Source organism: Gobio gobio (genome assembly GCF_949357685.1).
Source record: "Gobio gobio genome assembly, chromosome: 13".
NCBI lineage: Eukaryota > Metazoa > Chordata > Actinopteri > Cypriniformes > Gobionidae > Gobio > Gobio gobio.
In genome coordinates this window covers 45882293-45907548 of record NC_137106.1, presented here as the reverse complement: position 1 = coordinate 45907548, position 25256 = coordinate 45882293, and the positions used below count along the sequence as shown (strand labels likewise).

The window sequence follows — 25256 nt, the reverse complement described above, 5'->3', positions numbered from 1 at the left end:
TGAACACTAGCACAGATAATAATAACTAACAATAAAGTAAAAACCACACCAAATGCCGGGAGCAACATCAGCACATGTTTATGGCCTTTGTCGATCTCTCGAAAGCGTTCGACACTGTGCAGAGAGAGCTCTTATGGGATGTTCTCCTCAGGTTTGGCTGTCCCAAAAAATTTCTTAACATTCTCCGCCAGTTCCATGATGGGATGAATGCTCGGGTGACCATAGGCAGACATGAGTCTGAGCCCTTCCTTGTACGCACAGGGGTGAGACAGGGGTGCGTACTAGCGCCAGTGCTCTTTAATATATTCCTCCTGTGTGTCACCAAGCTTCTCCATAACGAGATTGAAAACAGCAGTGGTGTGGCAGTGAATTTCAGACTAGATGGCAACCTCTTTAACATTAGGAGGCTACACGCAACAACAAAACTCTGTAGAGAGCAGGTCCTGGAGCTGCAGTATGCAAACAACTGTGCTTTTGTGGCCCATACTCCAGAGGATCTTCAAACTGTCCTAGCTGTGGCGGTGAGGGCGTACAGCAGGATGGGTTTAACTGTAAATACCACCAAGACAGAAGTGGACTGTAAGTGGAGTACCAGTGTCCCACCCACACTTCCTGTCTTCACTGTTGGGGATGAACAGCTGTCTGTAGTGCCATCTTTTAAATATCTGGGGAGTATTCTATCTGAGGATGGCAGCATTGACAACGAAATCCAGAGCCGCATTAAACAGGCATCAGCTGCCTATGGGAGACTTGGGAGTCTTTCACAACAAGAACCTTCATCCCTCCACAAAGGTTGCCGTATACCAAGCGGTCTGTGTTACCACCCTCCTTTATAACTGTGAAACTTGGGTAACCTACAGCCGACAGATCAAGTCCTTAGAGCGCTTCCACATAAGCTGCCTCCAGCGCATCCTGGGAATTACCTGGCGTAATTGTGTGCCTCACACTGAAATACTTAAAAAGACCAGCTGCAGAAGTATTGAGACCATGATCACCCAGCGCCAGCTGCAGTGGTTGGGGCACGTGATAAGGATGCCCCCATGCCGGCTACCCCGCAGAGTGCTCTATGGCTAGTTTACGCTCAGTTCACGTCTATGGCTAGTACGCTCAGCTGGAGGGTCGAAGAAGCGCTATAAGGATCAGATGAAGAACACCTTGAGGAAGTGTAATATCAGACCGGAAGACCTGGAGAATGTTGCTGCTGACCGTACCATCTGGAGACAGCTGTGTAGAGATGGGCTCTTATGCTGGAGATGGAGAGGACAACCAGAAGACAGCAGAAACGAGCCAGGTGAAATACAGCCATGGCTGCCACCACTACCACCACCACCACATACTGTATGTATATGCCCCACCTGCAATAGAGCTTGTGGGTCCAGGATAGGACTGTTAAGCCATCAAAGATCTCACCGTTAAAGGCGGGGACGTTGTTATCGGATTTCGATGAACAACGAAGAAGAAGGGTACAATCTTTATTTTAATTAGCTTGTTACACAATGGAGCCTAACTTATTGTAATAATTATTTGACGTAGCCTACTTTTACACTCACGTAGTAAACTGCATTTTTATTATTGTTTACCTGCTGGTGGCACGCAATTACGCTGTGTGCAGAGTGACATTAACATTTAAGGTAGGCGTGAGAGAAATGGCACTATCAAAGAGTCTAAAGAGGAAAGGTGACAGCGAAAATAGGGCATCTTTGGGCCGCAGGATAATTCCTAAGTACTGTTAGATCTGGCCCGACTGTATATTGCACAAACCACTAATACTACAAATCCCAAAATGAACTTCCAGGACCTGGTCAATGACCTGAAGAGAGCTGGGACCACAGTCTCAAAGAAAACCAATAGTAACACACACTACGCCATCATGGATTAAAATCCTGCAGCAAATGCAAGGTCCCCCTGCTCAAGCCAGCGTATGTCCAGGCCCATCTGAAGTTTGCCAATGAGCATCTGGATGATCCAGAGGAGGAATGGGAGAAGGTCATTTGGTCTGATGAGACAAAAATAGAGCTTTTTGGTCTAAACTCCACTCGCCGTGTTTGGAGGAAGAAGAAGAAGTACAACCCGAAAAAACACCATCCCCACCGTGAAGCATGGAGGTGGAAACATTCTTTGGGGATGCTTTTCTGCAAAGGGGACAAGACGACTGCACCGTATTGAGGGGAGGATGGATTGGGCCATGTATCGCGAGATCTTGGCCAACAATCTCCTTCCCTCAGTAAGAGCATTGAAGATGGGTCGTGGCTGGGTCTTCCAGCACGACAACGACCCGAAACACACAGCCAGGGTAACTAAGGAGTGGCTCCGTAAGAAGCATCTAATGGTCCTGGAGTGGCCTAGCCAGTCTCCAGACCTGAACCCAATAGAAAATCTTTGGAGGGAGCTGAAAGTCTGTATTGCCCAGCGACAGCCCGGAAACCTGAAGGATCTGGAGAAGGTCTGTATGGAAGAGTGGGCCAAAATCCCTGCTGCAGTGTGTGCAAACCTGGTCAAGAACTACAGGAAACGTATGATCTCTGTAATTGCAAACAAAGGTTTCTGTACCAAATATTAAGTTCTGCTTTTCTGATGTATCAAATACTTATGTCATGCAATAAAATGCTAATTAATTACGTAAAAAGCATACAATGTGATTTTCTGGATTTTTGTTTTTGATTCCTTCACTCACAGTTGAAGAGTACCTATAATACAAATTACAGACTTCTTCATGCTTTGTAAGTGGGCAAACCTGCAAAATCGGCAGTGTATCAAATACTTGTTCTCCCTACTGTATATGTTCAAATTATGTGACAAATTACTGTCACTGATAAATGTTGTAGAGTCTTAGTATAGATTTTATGTATAAAACTAATGAAATTTAAAATATTTATGTTACTTATTGTCAGGTGAGGAAAGGGATGAAGAATGACTCAAGGAAATGGGCTTTTTATTAGACTTATTATATCGTGAGGATGAATATATGTGGTAATAATGTATTGCCTTATATGAAACATATATGACATCACTACTCGGATATAGGGACATAGATGTACATGTAATACATGTATTGTACATGTACAGACTACTGTTTGGAATTGGAAAGATGTATGAGTACACGATGTAATTGTAAAAAGTGTCGTCTGCATTGCTCTGCTGCATGCAAGTGCAAGAAAAGTGATGCAGAATGTAGCAATTGCTGAACCGAATAAGAGCAATGCTCTGTGTTGTTGTGATCCTATTGGAGAATCTTGTCGTACCATTATTAATAACATTAACTTTTATATGCCATGCAGTTCATGTTTTAGTTATTATTCAGCTAATGTTATGTCCAACTTCATAAGGTAGTTTTAGGCCAAGTTTACTGTGTTTATTTCCTTTATTAATTTGTCTCAATTCTTAATATTTACAACCAATCTTTCTGGGAATATCTTTTGGATACATAAACCAAAAGACAATTTAGTTTGGTGAAATTTCAGTCCTTAAAAGGTCCTGTTTTTCTTGTTTTTTTTTAAGCTTTGATTGTGTTTACAGTGTGCAATATAACATGTGTTCATGTTTCACGTGTGAAAAAACACAATTTACTTATCTGTATACCGCTTTTTTCACTGTCCTAAAAACGGCTTGAGGATTTCCCTGTTCTATGAAGTCCCTCCTTCAGAAATACGTAACGAGTTCTGATTGTGCCAGCGGCTCCCGTGTTGTGATTCGACAGCAGCTTAGCGCAAGTTGCCTGGAAAGGTCACGCCTCTTACCATAACGGGGAGATGCATGTGCTCAAAGTACAGCGTCCCTGGCAAAACGAAGGGGATTTGACTCCTGGATGAAAATAACAGCGTCTCGACGACATGCCGACAAACACTCTACGAACGCAACACTTCCTCTTCTCCACGTGAGAGAGCAACAAGACCACGCCCCCTTTTTTGCGTATTCTTGTGGGCGGAGGTTAGTCAACAAACTGTTCTACTGACGTCATTAAAGCAGGATATACAGGGATGTAGTCCAAACTGGCCGTTCGCTGTAGGCTTTGAAAGGGAACTTCTGTTAAATAAAATATCTCGCTTGGCTTTGAGCTTTATCATTTTACAGGTATTATTTATGCTCTAACAGCAACATTACACACTAACTAAAGTTTGAAAAATGGTATCACGAAGAACAGGACCTTTAAACTTGTTTACATGGACATGTAAATGTTGAAAAGTAATTAATACTCTTAACATAATATAATAGAAAAATGTTTTAGGATTTAGGCCTTTTGCTGCCACCAGCATGATGTGGATGTTTTTACATGTTCACCAGAAATATTGTAAGACAGAATGACTAACTTGTTCTGACTATTCAGTTTGTTACCTTTACTCAATAAATGCTATATCACAATAAAAACAGTTTATCTTTGAGCCAGTTCTGAGAAATTTGCTCATTTTGACATAGTAGGCAGTCATCTTGGATTTTACACTCTACTGAATTTTATGTAAGAGATACAGCTTGGCAAACAGCAAAAATGGATTCAGATAACAAAAAAATACCCCTAGAATAGTCTATTTGCCAACTTTTCCTCAAAAATGCCTGAGGATTTTTATTTAGGCAAATATTTGTGATTTCAACCTGGTGTACTAAAGGGGTTAAGAATATTTAGATGTTTGGACTAGAAACAAGACAAAAATGCGAAGTAAGAAAAGCATTTCTTGCAGTGTTAGGGCTAATTCAGATACTATTTAGACCATTAACTGATTTAAAGTTGTAAAGAAAAAAATTGCATGACTACTTAAGACCAGTTTAGTCTAAGTAACTGGCCACAGAGATTCAGACAGTAAACAGAAGGTGTCCGCTGAAGGTGTTCCGCTTCCAGTCATCCGCGTAGATCCGACGCTTCTCCATGAGCTCAAGACATATTCGGTCCCCTTGCTCCAAAAGAAGACTGACGGAGTTGCAGGTTGTGTCTTCAGTGTCCAGCCCGGGAGCATTATCGGATGCTGACACCACCAACTTGTTGTTCTTTAGCAGTGTCAGACCGGTCGGTTTTTCAAAAGGATTGAAGAGCACAAAGTTGAAGAAATAAACTCCTTTTACTGGTGCAGTGAAGATTCCTGTCGATAAATGAAGAAACCTGGGCTCTTAAAAAAGTTGAAAAATGACCTGGTAAAATTGTGTTTAGAATTTGCAATGTTATGATACATGAGCAGACAATATGCTATGGCAAATGACATTACTTATAAAATTTATTTTGATGGATGACCCGTGATGGGTGCCAATGGGTGTGGTTGACTGATGTATGAACCCTCAACCTCTGACATGGGTGTATGATTGGAATACTGATATGAGCTCTTGGGTGATCAGATTGGAAATGGATAATTTTGTACCTTGACATGGTTATTTGAGGTCTGATTTTGGCGGGAGAAATCTGTAGAGCCTGTGCCCCTGCTTCGGCATTCCGTCTCGGGGGTGTTTATAAATAGACGCTCCAAGGCGCTGTTGAAATAGAAAAGAGCTGTGAAATTCATAGACATGACTTTCAACCCCGGAGAAAGAGTGGCTCATCGAGATTTTGAATTTATGATGTGCCGTAGCCGTGTATTTGGTTACATATTTCATAAACCATCTCGAGTGGTTACGCTCTACACCACTGACAATGCAGGCAAATTTATACCGGGAGAGGACCCCTACCTGGTGTTTCACGATAAAGACTAGAGTTTGTTTTACAGATGTGTCTGGTGGGATCTGAACGGCTGTGTAAGCGAGCCTTTGTACATCGGCGAGTGGGATGGGGTGGTTCCGAATACCCGGTACCGCGTGGTCGGTAATCATTCTAAAATTAATCAGGATTAAGTTCAAATGAAGTTGGTATACATATAGGACACATAACATTTAGACTCTTTTTTCTCTTTTATAATATTAGCAGCCATATCACCCTGTAGCCCAAGACTGGTTTCGCACTGAAGCTAAGCAGGGTTGAGCCTGGTTAGTACCTGGATGGGAGACCAACTGGGAAAACTAGGTAGCTGCTGGTAGAGGTGTTAGTGAGGCCAGCAGGGGGTGCTCACCCTGTGGTCTGTGTGGGTCCTAACACCCCAGTATAGTGATTGGGACACTATACTGTAAAAAGCACCGTCCTTCGGATGAGACGTTAAACCGAGGTCCTGACTCTCTGTGGTCATTAAAAATCCCAATCCCCGGCATCCTGGCCAAATTTGCCCATTGGCCCCTGTCCATCATGGTCTCCTAATCATCCCCATATATATACGATTGGTATCATCCCTCAATCTCCTCTCCACCAATCAGCTGGTGTGTGGTGGGCGTCCTGGCGCAATATGGCTGCCGTCGCATCATCCAGGTGGATGCTGCACATTGGTGGTGGTTGAGGAGATTCCCCCCTTCTATGTAAAGCGCTTTGAGTGCCTAAAAAAGCGCTATATAAATGTAACTAATTAATTAATTAATTAATTAATAATATTGTCTACTGAGAGTGAGGAGAAGGGCCTTACATTACCTCCTTGTGATGTAGTAATATAATGCCTCACCTGAATATAATTTAAAAAATGTTTAACAGGAATAGAGAACTTTGTTCTCAATAGTTCAAATGTCATTAGTGTGTTGTCCTCATATAAATCTCCAAACACTTGAATACCCTTATTATACCAGTATTGTGTTATCCCATCTCTTAGTACCTCAGGAAGAGCCGGGTTGCAATGAAATGGGGTATTGTTATATACTGGTAATAGCCATTTACATTTTTTTTTTTATCTTGAATCCCAATTTGCATGTATGTCTAATGAATGGATTATCAAACTTCTTTGTAACACGAGTCAAGGTACTTGACTATTGACAAATGTACTATTCATCTGCCCAAACCATACCGCTCTCATTTGTGCTGCCCAAAAATAAAGCAAAAAAACTGGGAGTTATAATCCACCTTTATTAAATCAATGTCATATATAATGTCTTAAGTTTAACCCTTGGAGTTCTGCAATAGGACATGCAAATTTAAAAAAATAAGCTATGAATAAAATCTGCACCCTCCATTTCAGGACAGTATATATTTACCATAGTTATTCTCTGCATAGCAATTGTTCCTCTTAAAATAATATATCTACCAAATTTGTCTTTATCCACAGATTCCATTTGAAAGGGTATATTTTTGTCAATAAGTATAACCACCTCTCTGGATTGTGATGTAAAGGAGGAAAAGAAAACCTGTCCAGTCCACTGCTTTTTAGAAGCTTTATTGTCATTGCAGTACAACGAAATTATAATGTCCATCTGATCAGTGAGAACACAAACACACATAGCAAAAGACAATGAAAACCATAAAATTTTAAGTTAAATAAATAACACTAAGTGAATAAGATTAAGATTATGATGTTCAGAGTCAGTCAAATGTTGTCTCGCTATCACCAGACCAAGCTCAATTTAAGATTGAACATTGGTCTGGGGACTCTGCTATGTATTTTCTACTGCACAAGAGGCGTAATAAACGAGCATAATTCAAATGACTCTGTACGCAATTGGATAGCCCTTCAACAGGCCCGGATTGGCTAATCGGGAGCACCGGGAAAATTCCCGGTGGGCCGGTCTGTTTTTTTGGCCGCGAGGGCTGTTGTTGTCATGGCACTGGGTTGAAATATGGATGCTGTCCCTAAGCTGCCTGCACTCACAGCAGCCCAACTTTTTTATTTATTACTTTACCGCAGCCCCACTCTTTTTATTTATTATTTTACCGCAGCCCCACTCTTTTTATTTATTATTTTACCGCAGCCCCACTCTTTTTCATTTAATATTTTCTCACAGAGTGCAGCCCGCAGGTTTATGATGGCGTGATTATCTTTTGACTCCCTGGCCCCGCCCCCGACACAGCAACTTGCAAGTTGCTCAAAATAAAAGAAAGTCAGATAAAAATGGATAATGAAGCGCAAATGCGGCGCTGAAAAGGCCAGAATAAAAAAGAAGAAAGCTTTGGAAACTGACGCGGCCAAATGTTCTAAGCTGAGCAGCACATTTTTCCTAAAAAAAAAACAAATGAAGACGACGAGGCCGGTAAGTAAGCTAACGTTAAGGTAGTTAGGAGCAGTGCAATTTGCTAGCGACCGTGCAAAACAACGTTGTCTGCAAACCACATTCATGTATCAAACTTTTTCTTGTAGCTCTTCAGCAGCAGCCGCCTCTAGTCCGGTTTGCTGCTAACAGTGAAGAGCAAGGCCCAGTAACGTTACCAAGCACCAGTCATGAGCCCAACACACCAGAATGGGCAGGTAGGATTGTCATTCAGAAGAACTAATAGTAATGAAGAGCCCTGCTCAATGAAAAATGCCCTGAGATAATTAATGATACCTGATGATTCAGCAATACATTAATGAAACTGACTTGATTTGAAAGCTTTGTAAAAAGGGGATATTTGTGGTGAGAAATAAATGTAACAAATTTCATTTAGTGTCAGAAAGAGAGCCAGGACCCAGTTGTTGTGAAGAGACTTATGCTCTCACTGTGAAAGACACAGGTAAGCTGCTATTGTAGCATAGTGTGTGAATAAGCAAACATTATCACTAAAAAAAATCGTATCTTACTTGTTTCCAGTTCAAATATCTAAATATTCTTAATTCAAGATACATTTACTAGACAAGTGAAATGGCATAAGAAATTGTCTTGTTTTCGGGGGGAAAAACACTCTAAAAATCAAGTGATTTTTTGTTGTTGTTGCTTAAAACAAGCTAAATCTAAAACTATTATTTGTCTTACACCATTGGTAGATAATATTGATTGTTTTAAGCAAAAAATCACTTAATTTTGAGGTGTTTTTCATACTTGTTTAGTAAATGCATCTTGATGTAATAATTTTTTGTATATATATTTGGACTGGAAACGAGACAAAAATACTAAGAGAAGCCTTTTTTTTTTTTTTGCAGTGATCACATTAGTTACAATATAACAACTTTCTATGCCCAAGTGTTACTAGTGACCCATTATGTTTTAATCAAATGATAGTGAATATACAAAGCCCACGATTAAAAGGGAATATGATAAAAGTAATATGAATTAAGCCTGCATATTTTTCCATTTTGAATTTTGAATTTGCTTTGATTTAATTCAATTTAATTTTAATATGCTTTCCATGTCAAATATGTTAAAGATTACAATATGCTTTTATTGTGATTTAAATACAGGTGCAAAAAGTCAGATAACAGTGCAATACTTGTTTAATTCTTTAACTAATGTTCTCATATTTGTGAAAAATATTTGAAGTTGTAAAGCAGCTGTTTCCTTGAAAAAGAGATGCTACTGTCATTAGAAAGTGCAATACATTTTATTTTAATCTTTATTTTGTATATATTTTTTCTCAAAGAAAATTGATTCTGATACTGTCCTGTTATTTACTGTTGTAATAAATCTTCACTGTGAAGCAAAACTTGGGCTACTGTTTTTGCAAAATAATTTTCAAAAATACAAAGAATTACAAGGCTGTAGAGAACAGTGCGCCTATTGCAGACTTATATTCTGAGGTTTTAATTACATTATTTTAATATAGTCAGTCGGGAACTAAAGTGGGCCGGTCTAAGGCATGAAACTCCAGGGCTGAAAATGAGTCCCAATCCGGCCCTGCCCTTCAACCAAACGATGGACAAAGAAAATATCCAGTAAACAGGCAAGGTAAGCAAACATAAGCAAAGACAATGGCAAGAGAAAACGTTTGGTATGGCAGAATAAACTGGCAATACTTCGCAATGTGTTCTCTTTTTCTTCTCTTGGTTAATGGCAGATTGCCTTTCTTCTTAACTATTGCTTTTCCTTCTCCTTTTCCAAGTGGAATTGGAACGGTTATTTCCTCCTGTAATGCCTCTTTTGCTAGTTTGTCTGCACTCTCATTCCCTTTCACTCCCTCATGTGCTGGCACCCAACAAAACTGAACATCTATGCCACCCTGATGCAATCTTAACAAACTGTGATGCAGTTCTATAAGTAGGTCTTCTCTGACAGATGCCATAGACTGTATGCTTTTTATGACAGCTAAGAAATCTGTCCATAACACCACCCTATCTGGTCTGACCTCTTCAACCCACTGTAACGCAATAATGACTGCCACAATTTCGGCTGTATATACAGATAATTGGTTAGATAATCTTTTGGAGATATTTATTTTAAATTCTGGGATATGTATTCCAACTCCCACACATTCCTGTTTACTTTTGGATCCATCTGTATACATTTTAAGATAGTTATAGTAACTGTTTCTAAGTTAAATGCTTGCCTTAACTCCCTTCGCAATTTGTTCAGAGAATCACATGGCTTATAAACCTACAAACAGGAAGTGAGACTACAAACAGGAAGTGTCACTAGAACTCAGGTGATGGCTCCCTCTGGTGGAGGGATGAACTGTTCCTGGGCAGAAGTGTTACAACTACCCCCAACCACTCCCACCACTTACCCAAACGAAGTGTGGAACTTTGAATCCCCATGACTGATTGTGCACCGCAACATGCTGTCAAATTCGACTTCCTCTTCCTTATCCAACCTAACTAGCTCCTAAGTATTGTCAAACCCGTCAAATGTTTGGCTTAGTTTATGTACTTTTCAAGCAAACATATAATTTATTTAGAAAAAGCCTAGTTACACTCCAGAGATTCACACATTTTAGTTAACAATTCAAAAATCACGATAAGACGCTGACCAAAGTCCAAAATATGATAAATAAAGTTTTTCTCAAACTTTTTTAAATGTATAATTCACCCTTGACATAAAAAAACACTCACCCATGTTACTTTAGTACAGTTATTCTTGTGTGATTTTGGGTGATAACTCTAGCAGAGTTTTGTGTATCCCCCAAATGTTTTGATTTGCCATTTGCTGGTCTCCATCTGTTTTGTTTCTGCCTCGACCACTCTCAGAATTACTGATTGTAGTTCATTACTCATTTTCTCTAATGATTCTGCAAATTTATTCAGGTGTCCATCGATTAACTCTTGAATTCTGAGAAATACTTTTTCCATCTCTGCGTGGAACCATGGCGGAGGGTCCGATATTGGCAGCCTCGCGTCTTGGGCATCCTCTTTTTTGTCAGTTTTTTTTAGACTCTGCATATTTATCGGAATGTTCGAGATGTAACGGTTATTATTTTTAAAGACAGTACTAATTAATGTCCAATGGCATGACATTTTTCTATTATTTTATAATGTTTCCTGAGGTGTACTTATATTGTTAGTATGTTTTTTACATCAAAAAATGTCATAATTTAGAAATAAAAGGCATTTTTTCTATACTTATGTTTGCCCTTTGGCTGAATGCCCTGTTTCAAGGGGCGTGTCTGCTGTGAGACGTCAGTGAAAACGGCCACTGTTGTGATTGGCTGACATCTTTGCATTTGAAATGTTGCGGAGGGGGCGTGGTTTAGCAAGGCACTGCAGGCACTGACTGCATGAGAGAGAGACTGACTAGGCACTCGTGAAGCATGGAGAGTTGGAGGAAGTTTTATTGTAACAGACTTCATTGTAATGTATCTTATAATTTGTTTTTGTGTACATTTTTGACATTTCTGTGCATTTAAATAGGTTTTAGGTCTGTATTATCTGTGCAAATAAGTAGGGACTTTTATTTTGACGGGTGTTGCAGTCTATGGAGCGATATGAAAAAAGAGGGAGCGCTCGTGAGAGCTCGCGGTTCATCGTTCAGTGGGTTTAAGCAGATTTAAAGTTTACAGTTTGTTTAGCACCCCCCGAAAAGACAATAGGTGTGTATGTGCTTGTTTACTGTCATTTGTAATGAGTATGTTTGTGTATTTCGCTGTATTGTTATTGATAATGCTATGGAGAGAGAGTTTGTGTAAGAGGTGTTTTTGCGCACTTCAGCAACAGTGCAACAGCAAACACGACATGGACATGAATACAGTAAGAGCTTCGTTGTGCAGCATAACAGCGTCATTCGTTATAATGGCAGTTTGGGCAAGTGTGCAGATACACTCGCGATATGTGATTGACAGCTCCGGACATTATAAAGAGTGTTCTTTGAATGCTTTCTGTAGTTTAATCACTTAAAAAACGGATTTGTTTCATGCTACTAACAGAAATGATCGTTTTAGTCACTGGCTTGATTCACTGATGCATTACGCTTAGGGCATCAAGACGGCGATCATTAAACGATCTAGAAAGAAAGTCTGTGTGAACTTGAATGATTAGCTACACATCAGAAATCTGATCACAGATCAGGCATTAATGAACACTGTTACTCACTGACCATATCATAAAGTCTGTTTGTAAAGCCTGTGCTGACATAAACTGAATCCATTTTCTCAGAGTGCTCTGGGCGGGCAAAGCAGAGGAAGGGGGAGGTAACCTTTCCTGTTGTGACTTCATAACAGGAAAATTCCAGATCAGCATGTCTGAGCTCTCATTTTCTCAAAGGCAGAGAAAGACAGCCAGAACTCGGTTTACACCCATCAACATTTCTAGCCACTTGGGGACCATGTACAGGCTAGGGGAGCTCATATTCATGTTAAAAAAACTCATAAAATGAAATTTTCATGCCATGGGACCTTTAAGAGTCTTTACTGAGGATTTAGATTAAATTATTCAGGAGCGTGCACCACGTCTTACTCTAGCGCTGCCATTGTTTTGCTGAGATGAATGGTTCGTCTCTCAATTCATGCAGAATAGCATAGACGGTCCCTTCAATCTGGACTTTAAACCTCAGTGGTGTAGAGCGTCAGCTATAATGGAATGAAGATTAGGTTTAAACAATTTGTGGGTCAGCTCGTCAAAGTGGGTATCGAAGAAATATATGGGTGGCTCAAACAGGCAGGAATGTTGTAGCTGGCTAGGATGATTCTTAGTGCAGCCCTCAGTTTTCCTTCAGCTTACCGTCGATGCGATTTTACAGCAACAAAGCAATCTTAGCTTTTACGATTTTTAATCCGAAGTCACTGAAGCTGCCGTCTGTAGCATCGAAACCGTTAGAGGTTGTAGTGTCGCCACACAGCCATGTTAGAAAACTCAGGTTGTGATATCCAAACTCAGTACAAAATTGTTTCAGCCATCCTTTGTCTGTATCAAATGTTCCGGGATTGTCTGTCAGCATATGATAGGTAGCATTGTCATCAGGGGGTTCAAGTCCGCTATCGAAAGAGAGTCCGCAATTGCAGTTGTGAACATGTTCTGAATAGTTGTCTTGAGACATTTTATGTAAATGAGCTGCCGGGTGGGTTTGACTACTGGCTTTTATGGGCGTAGTAAATGGCGGGAACGGTAGATCGTACATGCTGCGCGGGCGCATCTCTCAGGGTGGAACAGCTGCACTTTCATTTTGTTGTACCCCGCATGCATGTCACACCACTTGAACATTTTGTTTATGGATGAAAAAAGAGTATTCAGCAAACATGTATCGCCCCACTTGAACAAAAATTGCATCTCATACAGATCATGATGCTCCTCCCGTAGGATAGCTCCGGTACGCTCGGAAAGCAATGTCTTGTCTTTGCAGCAGAATATATAAATGCATTCATCCTGATTCTTTTTAGAATGATTACCGACCACGCGGTACCGGGTATTCGGAACCACCCCATCCCACTCGCCGATGTACAAAGGCTCGCTTACATGGCCGTTCAGATCCCACCAGACATATCTGTAAAACAAACTCCAGTCTTTATCGTGAAACACCAGGCAGGGGTCCTCTCCCTGTATAAATTCGCCTGCATTGTCAGTGGTGTAGAGCATAACCACTCGAGATGGTTTATAAAATATGTAACCAAATACGTGGCTACGGCACATCATAAATTCGGCTGTCACCAAGTCCGTATTCTCATGGAGAAACTTTGTCAAACTGACATGACCATACAGCTTTCTCGGAGCCATAGGCGGACTCTCCAACATCTCGATGCGCCACTCTTTCTCCAGGGTTTTAGCCGCGTTTAAACAAGTCATGTCTATGAATTTCACAGCTCTTTTCTGTTTCAACAGCGCCTTGGAGCTTTTATTTATATACACCCCCGAGACGGAATACCGAAGCAGGGGCACGTGCTCTGCAGATTTCTCCCGCCGAAATCAGACCTCAAATAACCCTGTCAAAGTACAAAATTATCCATTTCCAATCTGATCACCCAAGAGCTCATATCGCTATTCCAATCATACACCCATGTCAGAGGTTGAGGGTTCATACATCAGTCAACCACGCCGGAGGCACCCACCACGGGCCCCAGGGTCCAAGGTAAACACACTTCAAAGACACATGTCAAAAGGTCATCCATCAAAATTGATTTTATAATTAATGTTGTCATTTGCCATAGCATATTGACTACTTACCTGTATTGGAGTCATAAGCATTTCCAATGTTAGTAAATACATGTTCATATGCAAGAATGGTTGATTCAGCATAAGGGCCAATATATTTGGAGCCCACTGAAGCTGACAGTGTAGTTGAAAACGCCACTTTCACCCTTTCTGCAAAAAAGAAATGACAAGAAAATTATGAAGTAAGTGAAAAGAATAACAACTTAAAGTAATGCTATTTCTTCTTGTAACTTAACCATTATGATATCACACCAGTGTGATCAGTCTTGGCTGGTCCCTGAAGTATACGATCACAGAACATTCAGTCCATCACGTGATCAACTGCTAAATTCATATGTGCTTTCGCGGGTGCTGAGCCAGAGACGAACGTGCTCAGCATTTGTCATATATCACAACTACTTACTGTTTTCAACCACTTAATGTTTATTTTGGGTTTCAGACATTTAAATACACGAAAATACTAGCAAAACAATACATTTAAAGTTTGTTAAATACACACTGATGTGGATGGAAGCGGATAAAATAATCCTTTGTATTGTAAATTGACGGGTTTTATTGATATCAGATACACATTGTATATTGTTTTCTCTATTCTTCCAGTTCAATGGTCACTTACTTTTATGTATTTCGGGAGAAATTGATGAATTTATGTGAAAAAAGATCCTATTCTCTAAACTGCTGCGCAAACTAACATGGCGGCACCCATTGGGCGATATAAATCAATTAACATGTTTATTATAAAGTTTTTTAAACAACAAAACGCATTCACGCACACATACTTGAGAATAAAAATATCAGATAGTTCATGATATAACTAACAAGTTTGTGAAAAATTTTTATAAAAAAGGAAAAAGGAAATAAAAGTGATACATATGTCATACAGCACTATTGTGGCTGCGGTGCGTCACATGAGTCTAAACCACAATACCGGTCAAAAGTTGGAGAACGGTAAGATGTTTTTAATAAAAGTCTCTTCTGCTCACCAAGGCTGCATTTATGTTATTTCAGTCCACTTAAGTCAAAACACCATAGACAAACTTTGTCAACTTTTTATTGGCATATTTTCATGAGCTCCATGAAAAGCCAAGACAGGGAACAGCAGCAGCTTCATTTTTTTAACTGGGAGGGCAGTGTAAATCCCCCATTTAGAACAGATAATGCATCAATAACAACAGAATGACATTGATTAACTTGATTAACTTAAAGAAATTAATACGTTTATTCAACAAGGATGCATTAAATTGATCAAGTGACAATATAGACATTTATAATGTTGCTAAAGCTTTATACTCAGATTGTCACAATCACCAGTGAGAGTGCCCTATGATTACCACCAGAGGGCACGCCACCCTGGACTGTCATTCCATTAGGGTGACCACCATCAAACAAACCAAATGTGGGACAATTACTAAGTTTGTGTGGGACAATGTTGGACATGTTACAGACACTAAAACATAACCTGAAACTGTTACACAATGTCTATCTAACTTAATAAAAACATGTATTCTGCCTTTCAGATGATAAAAATACTTTGTTCTTTAGTCCCTTCCAGAAAACACCATTACATCACAATGTAACATTGTACATGTCATTTAAATTCAACATCACTGAGCCCAAAGGCAGCAGGCATCAGATCTGACCAAGTCCAATAATGAACAAATAAAATATAAAGCAACATGATATTAGTTAATTGACAGTCTTATATATTATATTATATATTAAGAATATAACCATTTTACCGAATTATCCATTCGTTTTCTACATGGAATGAATCCGCTCCACATTTTGATTGACAGCCGTCACAACCTACTAGTGACCGTGTTTACTCCTTTCTTTTCAACCATTGGATAGGATTTTAAAAACGACTGTTGTTGTATTTGTGAAAGGCGGGATGTTATGTCTGACGAAGCGCTGTTAAATATGTCTAGGTGAAAAACGATGCCGCAAAAAGAATAAATGAAATGCTTTCTTAAAAAGGCAAAAGAACGCATGCATGTTTTCTTAATATGATAATTAAAAACCAACAGACTGATGAAAATGCGGGACATTTTCTCAATATGCGACGTGCGGGACAAGGGGTGAAAATGCTGTGCGGTACAACGCAAAGCGGGACGGGTGGTCACCCTACATTCCATCAAAGACTACATTATCCATAATACTCTCTGCCCGGACTCATCATCTCTGATTATATGCACCTGTGTCTCATTACCCTGTTTACCTCACCCTATATAAACTTGGTTATCTCAGGCCCTGTCCACATGAACACGGGTATTTTTAGTGATGGGCAGACCGAGGCTTCGTGAAGCACTGAAGCAGTTGAAGCAAATGTGCCATATTGTTTCGAAGCTTCGAATCAATCCGACACTCGTCTCTACGGCGACATCTAGTGGTTACTTGCATGTGTTGATCTGAAATACTTTGACAATGATCCATGTAAAAAATGAAAAATAGATAAAATAAAACAGCTTTTAACATCTGTCTGACAACTACATGATCTTGGTTTTGAAACCTGTTGCCTCCTCATTATGAATAACTATAGTTTTTTTTGAGGTCATGAAAAATGAACATTAATAAAATGAATAAAGCCACAATGTGTCACATTTGTTACATAACATTTTTATTCAAAAATATTATTTGCTCTGCTGTTGAAAGAGTTAGCTGACTCCTTTTTTTTTTTTTTTTTACATATAATTTCTCCAGCCTTTAAAAAAATCCTCTCACATGGGACACTTGTTGTCCTCTGCACCCTCCAAAATGCCAGGATGAGTGCTCTTCAAATGGTGCATCAAGGCAAGCTGCCTATCAAAATACACACATCTCACTTTATTTGGTGTTTCCAAATGGAAATGCTCCCACACCACAGATGTACGGCATCTCTTGTAATGGACAATAACAAAGATAACTTCCTGATTAACAACATCCTCATGCTGGGAAAATTTTATATACACAAATGCAAGTTCTTAAAGGTGAAACCAAGATTTTATTAATTTCATAATGAGTTTAACTCTTATACAAAAGCCCTCAAAGTTATGAAAATGCAATCAGTCTTGTTTCCATTATAGAAGAATGCGATCTTCAAACAAAACCCTAGCCCCTTTAATGTTTTTTATTTCTTTTATTATGATTTGCCTGATATATTTTTCTACTGTACTTTCAAGCACCTGATTTTTATTTTGTAATACAAAAATGTGAAGATGGATTTACTTCACTTTTAAACTGTGGTGAATTAGGTTTATACAGATGTGTGACTGTGTGGTTTGTTCCCGCCCTTTTTAATCAATGCAGTTTCGGCAGGCGCCACCTGATGAAACACTTCGAAGCTTCATTTAGCCATGGTCACGTGACATGGGTGTTTTGAATCACAGTTCGGAGCAGTGTTTCGAAACATCTGCGCTTCGGGATCTCGGCAAAGCGCCGAAACGTCCGTTTCGCGTCAGCCATCCCTAGGTATTTTCAAAATCGCAGCTTTTTCTCTACAGTTTGGCTGTTTGTCCACATGCAAGCGCAGTATCCGGTCACTGAAACCAGACTTTTTTGAAAACCCCGGCCAGGGTGAAGATTTTTAGAAACTCCAGTTGCAGCGTCGTCGTGTAGATGGTGAAACTAGAGATTTTGGCTTGTTAAATCGAAGTGTGCGTCGTTCTCTCCTTTGGTTGACGTCAGATTGTGCACGTTGTCGCTTTTGTTTACATGAGTGGAGTCTATGCAATGGCGGACGTAGCTTTTAATAACTCTGCTAACAGCGCTTATCACATGTATACAGATACATGCACAGTTAGCTCATTGTATTCCAGAACAGAGGCACCAGAATGCAATAATACAACATAGTAAGGCAAGTGTGTGAAGCTACAGTCCTCTTGGGCCTGTCCATGTGTACAGTTACCTGTCGCTGAGTCCAGAGTAAACTTGCAGAAGGGTTTCACTGAGCCCATGGCATCCCTCAGTGCCCCGGTGCCGTGGATGGGACCCATGTGGAAATCAGGCAGCCAATCATAGCGCGGTTTTGCGTTTTCATGTGAACAGACTTTTTTTTTTATTGCGATTTAGTTTTTTTTTAAACGGAGGAGGAAAAACTCTGGTTATAAAAATACCCGTGTACGTGTGGACTTGGCCTCAGTCATTCATTACGAAGTCTTGTTAGTTGTATCGCTGCATTTCAGAGTGTTTTCCCTGGTTCCTTGTCTCTTGGTTTTGGATTACTTGCCGTTTCGTGGATTACCCTTTTGCCTGTCTCTCCTGTCTTGTTTGGACTGCTTGCCTGTGTATGACCTGTTGCCTGTTTTTGACTACGATTGTGGATTACCCTTTCAATAAGGCTGCGTCAACCTTTGTCTCTCGAAGCAGTAACGTTACACAGATAAATGCTGTTCTTTTGAACTTTCTATTCATTAAATAATCCTGAAAATAAAATTGTACACAATGGTTTTCAACATTGATCATAATAAAAATGTTTTTCTTGTGCAGCAAATCATCATAGAATGGTTTCTGAAGGATCATGTGACTCTAAAGACTGGAGTAATGATAAATTCAGCTTTGAATCACAGAAATAAATTGCATTTTCAAATATATTCAAATAGAAAAAGTTATTTTAAATTGTAAAAATGTTTCACAATAATACTGTTTTTGCTGTATTTTTGATCAAATAAATGCAGCCTTGGTGAGCAGAAGAGACTTATTTAAAAAAATTATAAACTGTACCATTCTCAAACTTTTGACCGGTAGTGTCATAATCCTTCCATTAAACTTTCTGCGCAAAAAAAATAAACTAGTGTCTCCAGTGTGATCAGTCAGTTTTGTTTTTTTAAAAGAAAATATTAATAATAATAACGTTGTACAATACCTTCATTCTTGCTCCTTAGTTCCCTGACTTCGTCTTGAAGAGCATGTAACTTTTCCTCCATGGACGTAATCTTCTTAAGTTCACTAACAATGTCTAATGTTGGTGACATTAAATCCTGTGTCTGTGTGACTCCAACACACATCAACACAACGACACTCATTACCAGCTTCATCACTGCTGTTCTGTGTGATTATAGATCATGATAACAGAAACACAACAACATTTATTGAAAAGTCTGAGAGACTTTGGCCACAAATATTTAAACTTCCCTTCTCGTAAACCAAGAGTTTTCACTGTAAAGTGTGCTGCTATCTGACTTTATCAATCATTTAAAGAGGTCAGTAGCCATGAAAGATTTGGTGAATTTGCATGTAGATTAAAGGGTTACTTCTGTGATTAGCATTAAGCTTGTATCAGTAAATGTTAAATAGCGCTTTCAACAGACCCATGGCCATCCAAAGCGCTTCACATATTGCCTCACATTCACCCATTCATACACGACAGCAGTGTCAGCCATGCAAGGTGCCATCCAGCTCGTCGGGAGCAGCTGGGGTTAGGTGTCTTGCTCATGGACACCTCTACACTTGGTCAGGTGGAACAGGGGATTGAACCACCAACCTTGTGGTTTGTAGACGACCTACATAAACCACTGAGCCATTGCTGTCAGTAGAAACCCGGTAGTATATTCAAATTATTGTACTTTTACCCCTCATATCCCCCTGAGATGAGAGAATTATGCATTTTATTTCTGGAAAAAATCAGAGCCAAAAATCTAGCCAGAGGCTAGAGACTACAGCCAGTAGAAGGAGCTGTTCTGCATGTTTTCAACCTGCCCATAGGGGAGGGATCTCACTCACAGAATGTAAATGCGCTCGCCCGCTGGCGCTCGGGCATTCATAAGGAGCGGTACGGAGCAAAGTGAGTGTTTCAACTTTTCAATGAATTCCTATGAAAGTTTAGCTTCCATATGCGATCTGATAACGCGCTAGACTGGACACACGCCGAGAATGACAGCCGCGGTTACCGATGATTGACTCCTGCTGCGTCTGTGACGTGACTTTTGTTCGGCTCACTCACACGTTATTGAAAAGACACGTTCAGTTTTTAATTGTAGTGTCTGTTCTCTAACTGAACGAAATTATTTTATTACAATGAATATCAAAATGACGTTGGGGATGGTGCCGCGATGGGCAAGTGATAACCAATTGAGAATGAGATGTCGTCACGACACAGCGCCCCGCCCCCAAATATCACGGCATCCTCCCCCTTCCGCCATTTTGGGGGTATGCCCGCCAGGTAATGGATTCGGACAGAGACTGGAGAAGAGATATTCTGATGATTATTATGTACATAGTTTTCCAAACTCAACTGAACATGAAGTTTTAATCCATCCAAGCCGATCCGAGAAAGCAGCAGCTGGTAAACGTACGCCATTATTTCACCACAGGGTGTCAGTCATGGTCTAAACTAATGATCGCGATGCTGAAGTCTGAGACACTTGATGAATACAAACCTTTATTTAATTGTATTAAACATGTTGATCACTATTCTGTCATTTTTCATTGTCAGTCATTTTACTGTATGTTATAAACATGTTTATGCCCAAAACGCTTAATTAATATTCAAGGTAGGCCTGACTGTCATTTTCCTCTACTGTGTGCATCACTGTTTAAGATTAATTCCATATTTAACATTGTTAACATTACATTCATTTAAGGCACGTACCGAGCATTCATTCTACTTAAGAAGGCTGGAATAAAAGCACCAGCGCACACAAACGATCATTTTAATTTTTAGTCAAATTAATTTAAAAATTTAAACTCAACAGGTATAAAATATGATCAGTAAGAGAAAAACACTGCTAATGAGGACGAGCACTGGACTGCTGCAGGATAGTGGGGAGATATATTTATTTATTATTCAAAATGCACAGGAAATATATTTATAGAAACATTTCAGTGCAAGGTGGTAAAGAGTTCTGGGTTCTGCCGTGGCATCTCGTATGGGTCAACGTTTTTGATATCAGCCAGCTTCTCTAAATACCTCAGCTTGGCGCTGGTAGTAAGTTTCTCCCTGTAAGAAACCTCTTCTTCTCCATTTATTCTAAGTTTTCTCGTAATTTATCCGCTTAAACGCAGCGATGATAATTCCTCGAGCCGTCTTTCCTGCTCTGATCTCTGTATCGCTCTTACAATGTTGCCCCTGGCAACCGATTGCGTGGGATCCCAAAAGGGTGGACGGGCTCAGACTCCGCCCAATTTGTCACGTGACAGCAAGCGACCATGACGTATCTCCTCATTCTCAATAGCCGTGGCTTTGGGAGTGGCCTCGTTGGGCAGCGAAGCAAGTGCATTCTGGGAGTTTTTGTCTTTCATCCACATAATACATTTTCTGTCTTTTCTCAGTCTAGAAGGCACCAAATTCAAAAATAATTTCACATTTCTACTACATAAATGACAGTTTAAATACACATTCATCTTCCCTGTGCTGAAGTGCCCCTTTAACTAATCCAGTCTGATGCCATACCTATTTACTAGAAGAAAAAAAAACTACTGTAATAGAGACTAAAAATAGGACACCTAGGTCAGCTTTCAGATGAAATTGCAATTAGTTGTTTGTAATAATTATTAAATTTTATTGTAAATATTCTGCTAAGATTTTATATTTCAACAATTCCTGCAGAAATGCACAGTATATCATCACTCTGTTTCGAATGTGCATTTATTAGTTTTGAAAGCAGTGTGCTAGCATTCGAAAAATGTGCTGCAAATGTGTTTTGCAGATGAAGTATGAATGACAAAAGTGTTCATGGATTTTGGAAAATGTTGTCACTGAATCCATTTTGTCTGAAAATGAAAAAGGATTTATAGTTTGGTCTGCATAGACTTCTGTTTCGCTGAATGTGTAAAGAGTTTTGAAAATGTGGCTTCACTATTGCCCGATGCTTGTTAGCAATTGAAAAAATTCAATTTTAAAAAGTATTCTTCTGGAGTTCACTAATGATGTCTAATGTTGGTGACATTAAATCCTGTGTTTGTGCAACTCCAACACACAACAACGCTCATTACCAGCTTGATCACAAAAACACAATTTTATTGAACAGTCTGAGAGACTTTGGACTTCAAATATTTAAACTTCCCTGTTTCCCTGAGTTTTTAGTGTAAAGTGTGCTGCTATCTGACTTTATCAATCATTTAAAGAGGTTGGTAGTGTCGTGGAAAAAATAAACTTTAATAACTATCAAGGTGAAGCTGGAATAGAAAAACACAAGCAAAGTTTCTTTAAACGCTTTTACTCTTGCCAAGAAGGTCAATTCAGAAATACAGAGGTCTGTGGAAGTGGAATCCTCTCACTCGTTCTTTTATACTCTCATTTCAGTGGGTGAGGGCTTCTTAGTCAATTACACAAAAACACAATAACTAACTACTTATGCCTAGTTCAGACTGCCCGATTTTAGCCCCAATTTTGACTCGCCGGCAGGTTTTGCGAAATCGCAGACAAATGCCCGAAATCATAGGCAAATCGGTGCTCGTGCTCGTGAGTGACAATCACGCAGTGTGAATGATCAAAGACGCGATCAGAGAGACTCGCCGATGAGTCGCCGACGCCCGCGAGATATTTGGCATGCTAAATATCTGGACCTGTCGGCGATTCGAACTCCTGCTGTATGAACTGTTTTCTGACTGAAAAATACATCGGCGATGACCGACAGCCAATGAGAGAGTGAGATACAGGGCAGCGGGAGGTTCGGGGAGGAGTTATAGACCAGAAATTCCAGAATATCAGTATTTTAATAGATATATTTACAATTCTATCAAACAGAAACAAAGCACAAACATTTGCTTGACCAGCCGCAGCAGCAGTACATTGCAAAACTATTTATGTAACTCTAACTCTCTTTGCAGAACACAATCATTGCTCCCTGTGTCTCCCCAACCATTTCCTCCGCCATAATCTTTTTAATTTTTCTCCCTTTTGCTGCAAATCAGCACACAGACAATTTGGACCGCAAGTTTCTGAACTGCAGTCTATATTTTTAATAACAATTCCAGTCTCGTGCGAGAACTCCGGTCTGACGCACGTATGATCTCGCGTTGTTTCCTTCTCACTTTTCGCGTGTGTTTTGTTGTGAAACGTAATTTGCGGACAGGACAGAGCTGTCACCGATTATTCCTGATGTACAGTCATGCAGTGTGAAACCCCCTGTAGCCGATCCATCGTGCAGTGTGAACACCGCAGTGACTGAATCAACCTGATCACGGAATCGCCGAATGGCGTGATGGGTCCACGGAAGTGATGCCTATGTAGGTCAATGACAGTATACAGACGCGTTGGGCATGTTGGTTATCGTCATGAAACAATGATTTTGCCATTATGACATGGAGTGTGATTCTCAATTTAATCAGCCAGCATAATTTTATTTACAATTATTCTTTTTTTTTATTTGCGGTATTTAGACACGTTTTGAACACGTAACCCAATCCCTTCCCTAAACCTACCCATTTGTGTATTATAAAAAACAGGATATACCAGGCAGATACGACTGCAGGCACAATTTATTCAAAAAGTACAAATATTCCAAGTGTTCTGAGGCCAAACGATTGATTTGTGTGAAGAAAACCCTCCAAAGCGATCAGCAGCGTCGAGTCCATCCGCCAAAGATCATAAACACATTTCAAATTTTACCGCCGGAAGAAACGTTACGTCAGCTTTGACAGCATTGGCTGTCGTATGTCTTGTGACCAATTGTGTCATTTACGTCGGCTTTGATTGTAAAGTGCCATTGGCTCTCGTGTGTCTCATGACAGATTGCGACACACTAAAGAGTCGTGTGTATTATTTGAATGAGATATGATATGAATGAGTGTGTTCACGGAGCGGCGGGATCATCATTTTAGCGATTAAAACATTAAGATCAACTCTGTTCTTTACATGAAGACATCGTGTGTTCAGAAGACTTGGAATGCAACATGAGTTAATACTTTTATACAGTTTTTGGTCAGTTTTTGTAATAATACCTGTGACTGTACTTGTATTTGCCTGTTATGTGTTTTATATTGTTGAGAGTGGGTAGGTTTAGGGTAGGAGTGGAGTTAGTTGCTCCAAAATATAAAAGTAGCCCATAAATATTCATAAAATCATGTCTACTTTTTACTGTCATTGACTTGCATAGGAATCACTTCCATGGACCCATCACGGAATTTTCGGCGATTCCGTGAAACTGCCACGGATTTTGAGTTAGGGGCCCGTGTTCATTTCACGGAATTCTGTGAGACCAGGTTGGACTGAATGCTGGCCCAGATAGTCATGCAGTGTGAAAAGACCAGTGATCCGACGATTTTGAAAATCGTGCAGTCTGAACTAGGCATTAGTTGGTGTTATCTGCAGCTGTCACACCTTCAGTGAAAACACAAAACTTTCCAAGAACTTGTTCAAGGCTACAGACAACAAACACACTAGTTCTATAAAAGTATCAAAGGTTATCACACAAAAATGTGTTTACTATAGAAAATAGAAGAATTCCTTAACTAGAATTCCCCTTATATTTAACAAAAACATCTTATATAAGCTTAATATAATTAAAAACACATATGTTCAAAATTTCCCTTCTCCTTTACACTCCCTTCTCTGATTACATATAATCACACACAATTTTTCACAGTTTATACTTTTCTCAATCCATACATCAGGTTATTTGAATTCTCTAGGATTTATTACAATCAAACACTCTTCCATCATCTATCATCTTCTGCTTATCCGGGGCCGGGTCGTGGGGGCAACAGTCTAAGCAGAGACGCCCAGACTTCCCTCTCCCTAGCCACTTCCTCCAGCTCTTATGGGGGAACCCCGAGGCGTTCCCAGGCCAGGCCGGGAGACATAATCCCTCCAGCTTGTCCTAGGTCTTCCCCAGGGCCTCCTCCCGATGGGACATGCCTGGAACACCTCCTGGGAAAGCGTCCAGGAGGCATCCGAAATAGATGCCCGAGCCACCTCAGCTGGCTCCTCTCGATGTGGAGGAGCAACGGCTCTACTCTGAGCTCCTCCCGAGTGACCGAGATTCTCAATCTATCTCTAAGGGAGCGCCCAGCCACCCTACGGAGAAAACTCATTCCGGCCGCCTGTATCCGGGATCTTGTCCTTTCGGTCATGACCCACAGCTCATGACCATA

The 25256-nt window shown here is 40.1% G+C and overlaps 1 protein-coding gene across 2 annotated transcripts; it reads right to left on the bottom strand.

Annotated features, from left to right (window-relative positions):
- Window positions 1–2916: 2916 nt before the first annotated feature.
- On the bottom strand, window positions 2917–19631 carry LOC307136582 (cerebellin-1-like). Of its 2 annotated transcripts, none has more exons than XM_079833765.1 (3): window positions 19087–19631; window positions 14259–14396; window positions 2917–5069 (listed from the first exon to the last, which is right to left on the bottom strand). In XM_079833765.1, exons 1-3 carry the CDS (start codon window positions 19256–19258, stop codon window positions 4786–4788), a joined length of 594 nt encoding a protein of 197 aa, XP_079689891.1. In that variant the 5' UTR covers window positions 19259–19631; the 3' UTR covers window positions 2917–4785. The 2 variants fall into 2 exon arrangements, with proteins under 2 accessions (XP_079689891.1, XP_079689890.1); XM_079833764.1 differs by having other exon boundaries at window positions 2923–5096; window positions 19087–19285.
- Between the last annotated feature and the right edge of the window lie 5625 nt (window positions 19632–25256).

What these genes read in the sequence shown, in the direction of transcription:
- LOC307136582 (XM_079833764.1), bottom strand. Translation starts at nt 19,258, where the DNA reads ATGAAGCTGGTAATGAGTGTCGTTGTGTTGATGTGTGTTGGAGTCACA. An exon ending in ACTAAGGAGCAAGAATGAAG is followed by an intron (nt 14,397 to 19,086) that starts GTATTGTACAAC and finishes TCTTTTTTGCAG; the next exon opens with AAAGGGTGAAAGTGGCGTTT. An exon ending in TGCTTATGACTCCAATACAG is followed by an intron (nt 5,097 to 14,258) that starts GTAAGTAGTCAA and finishes AACTTTTTTAAG; the next exon opens with AGCCCAGGTTTCTTCATTTA.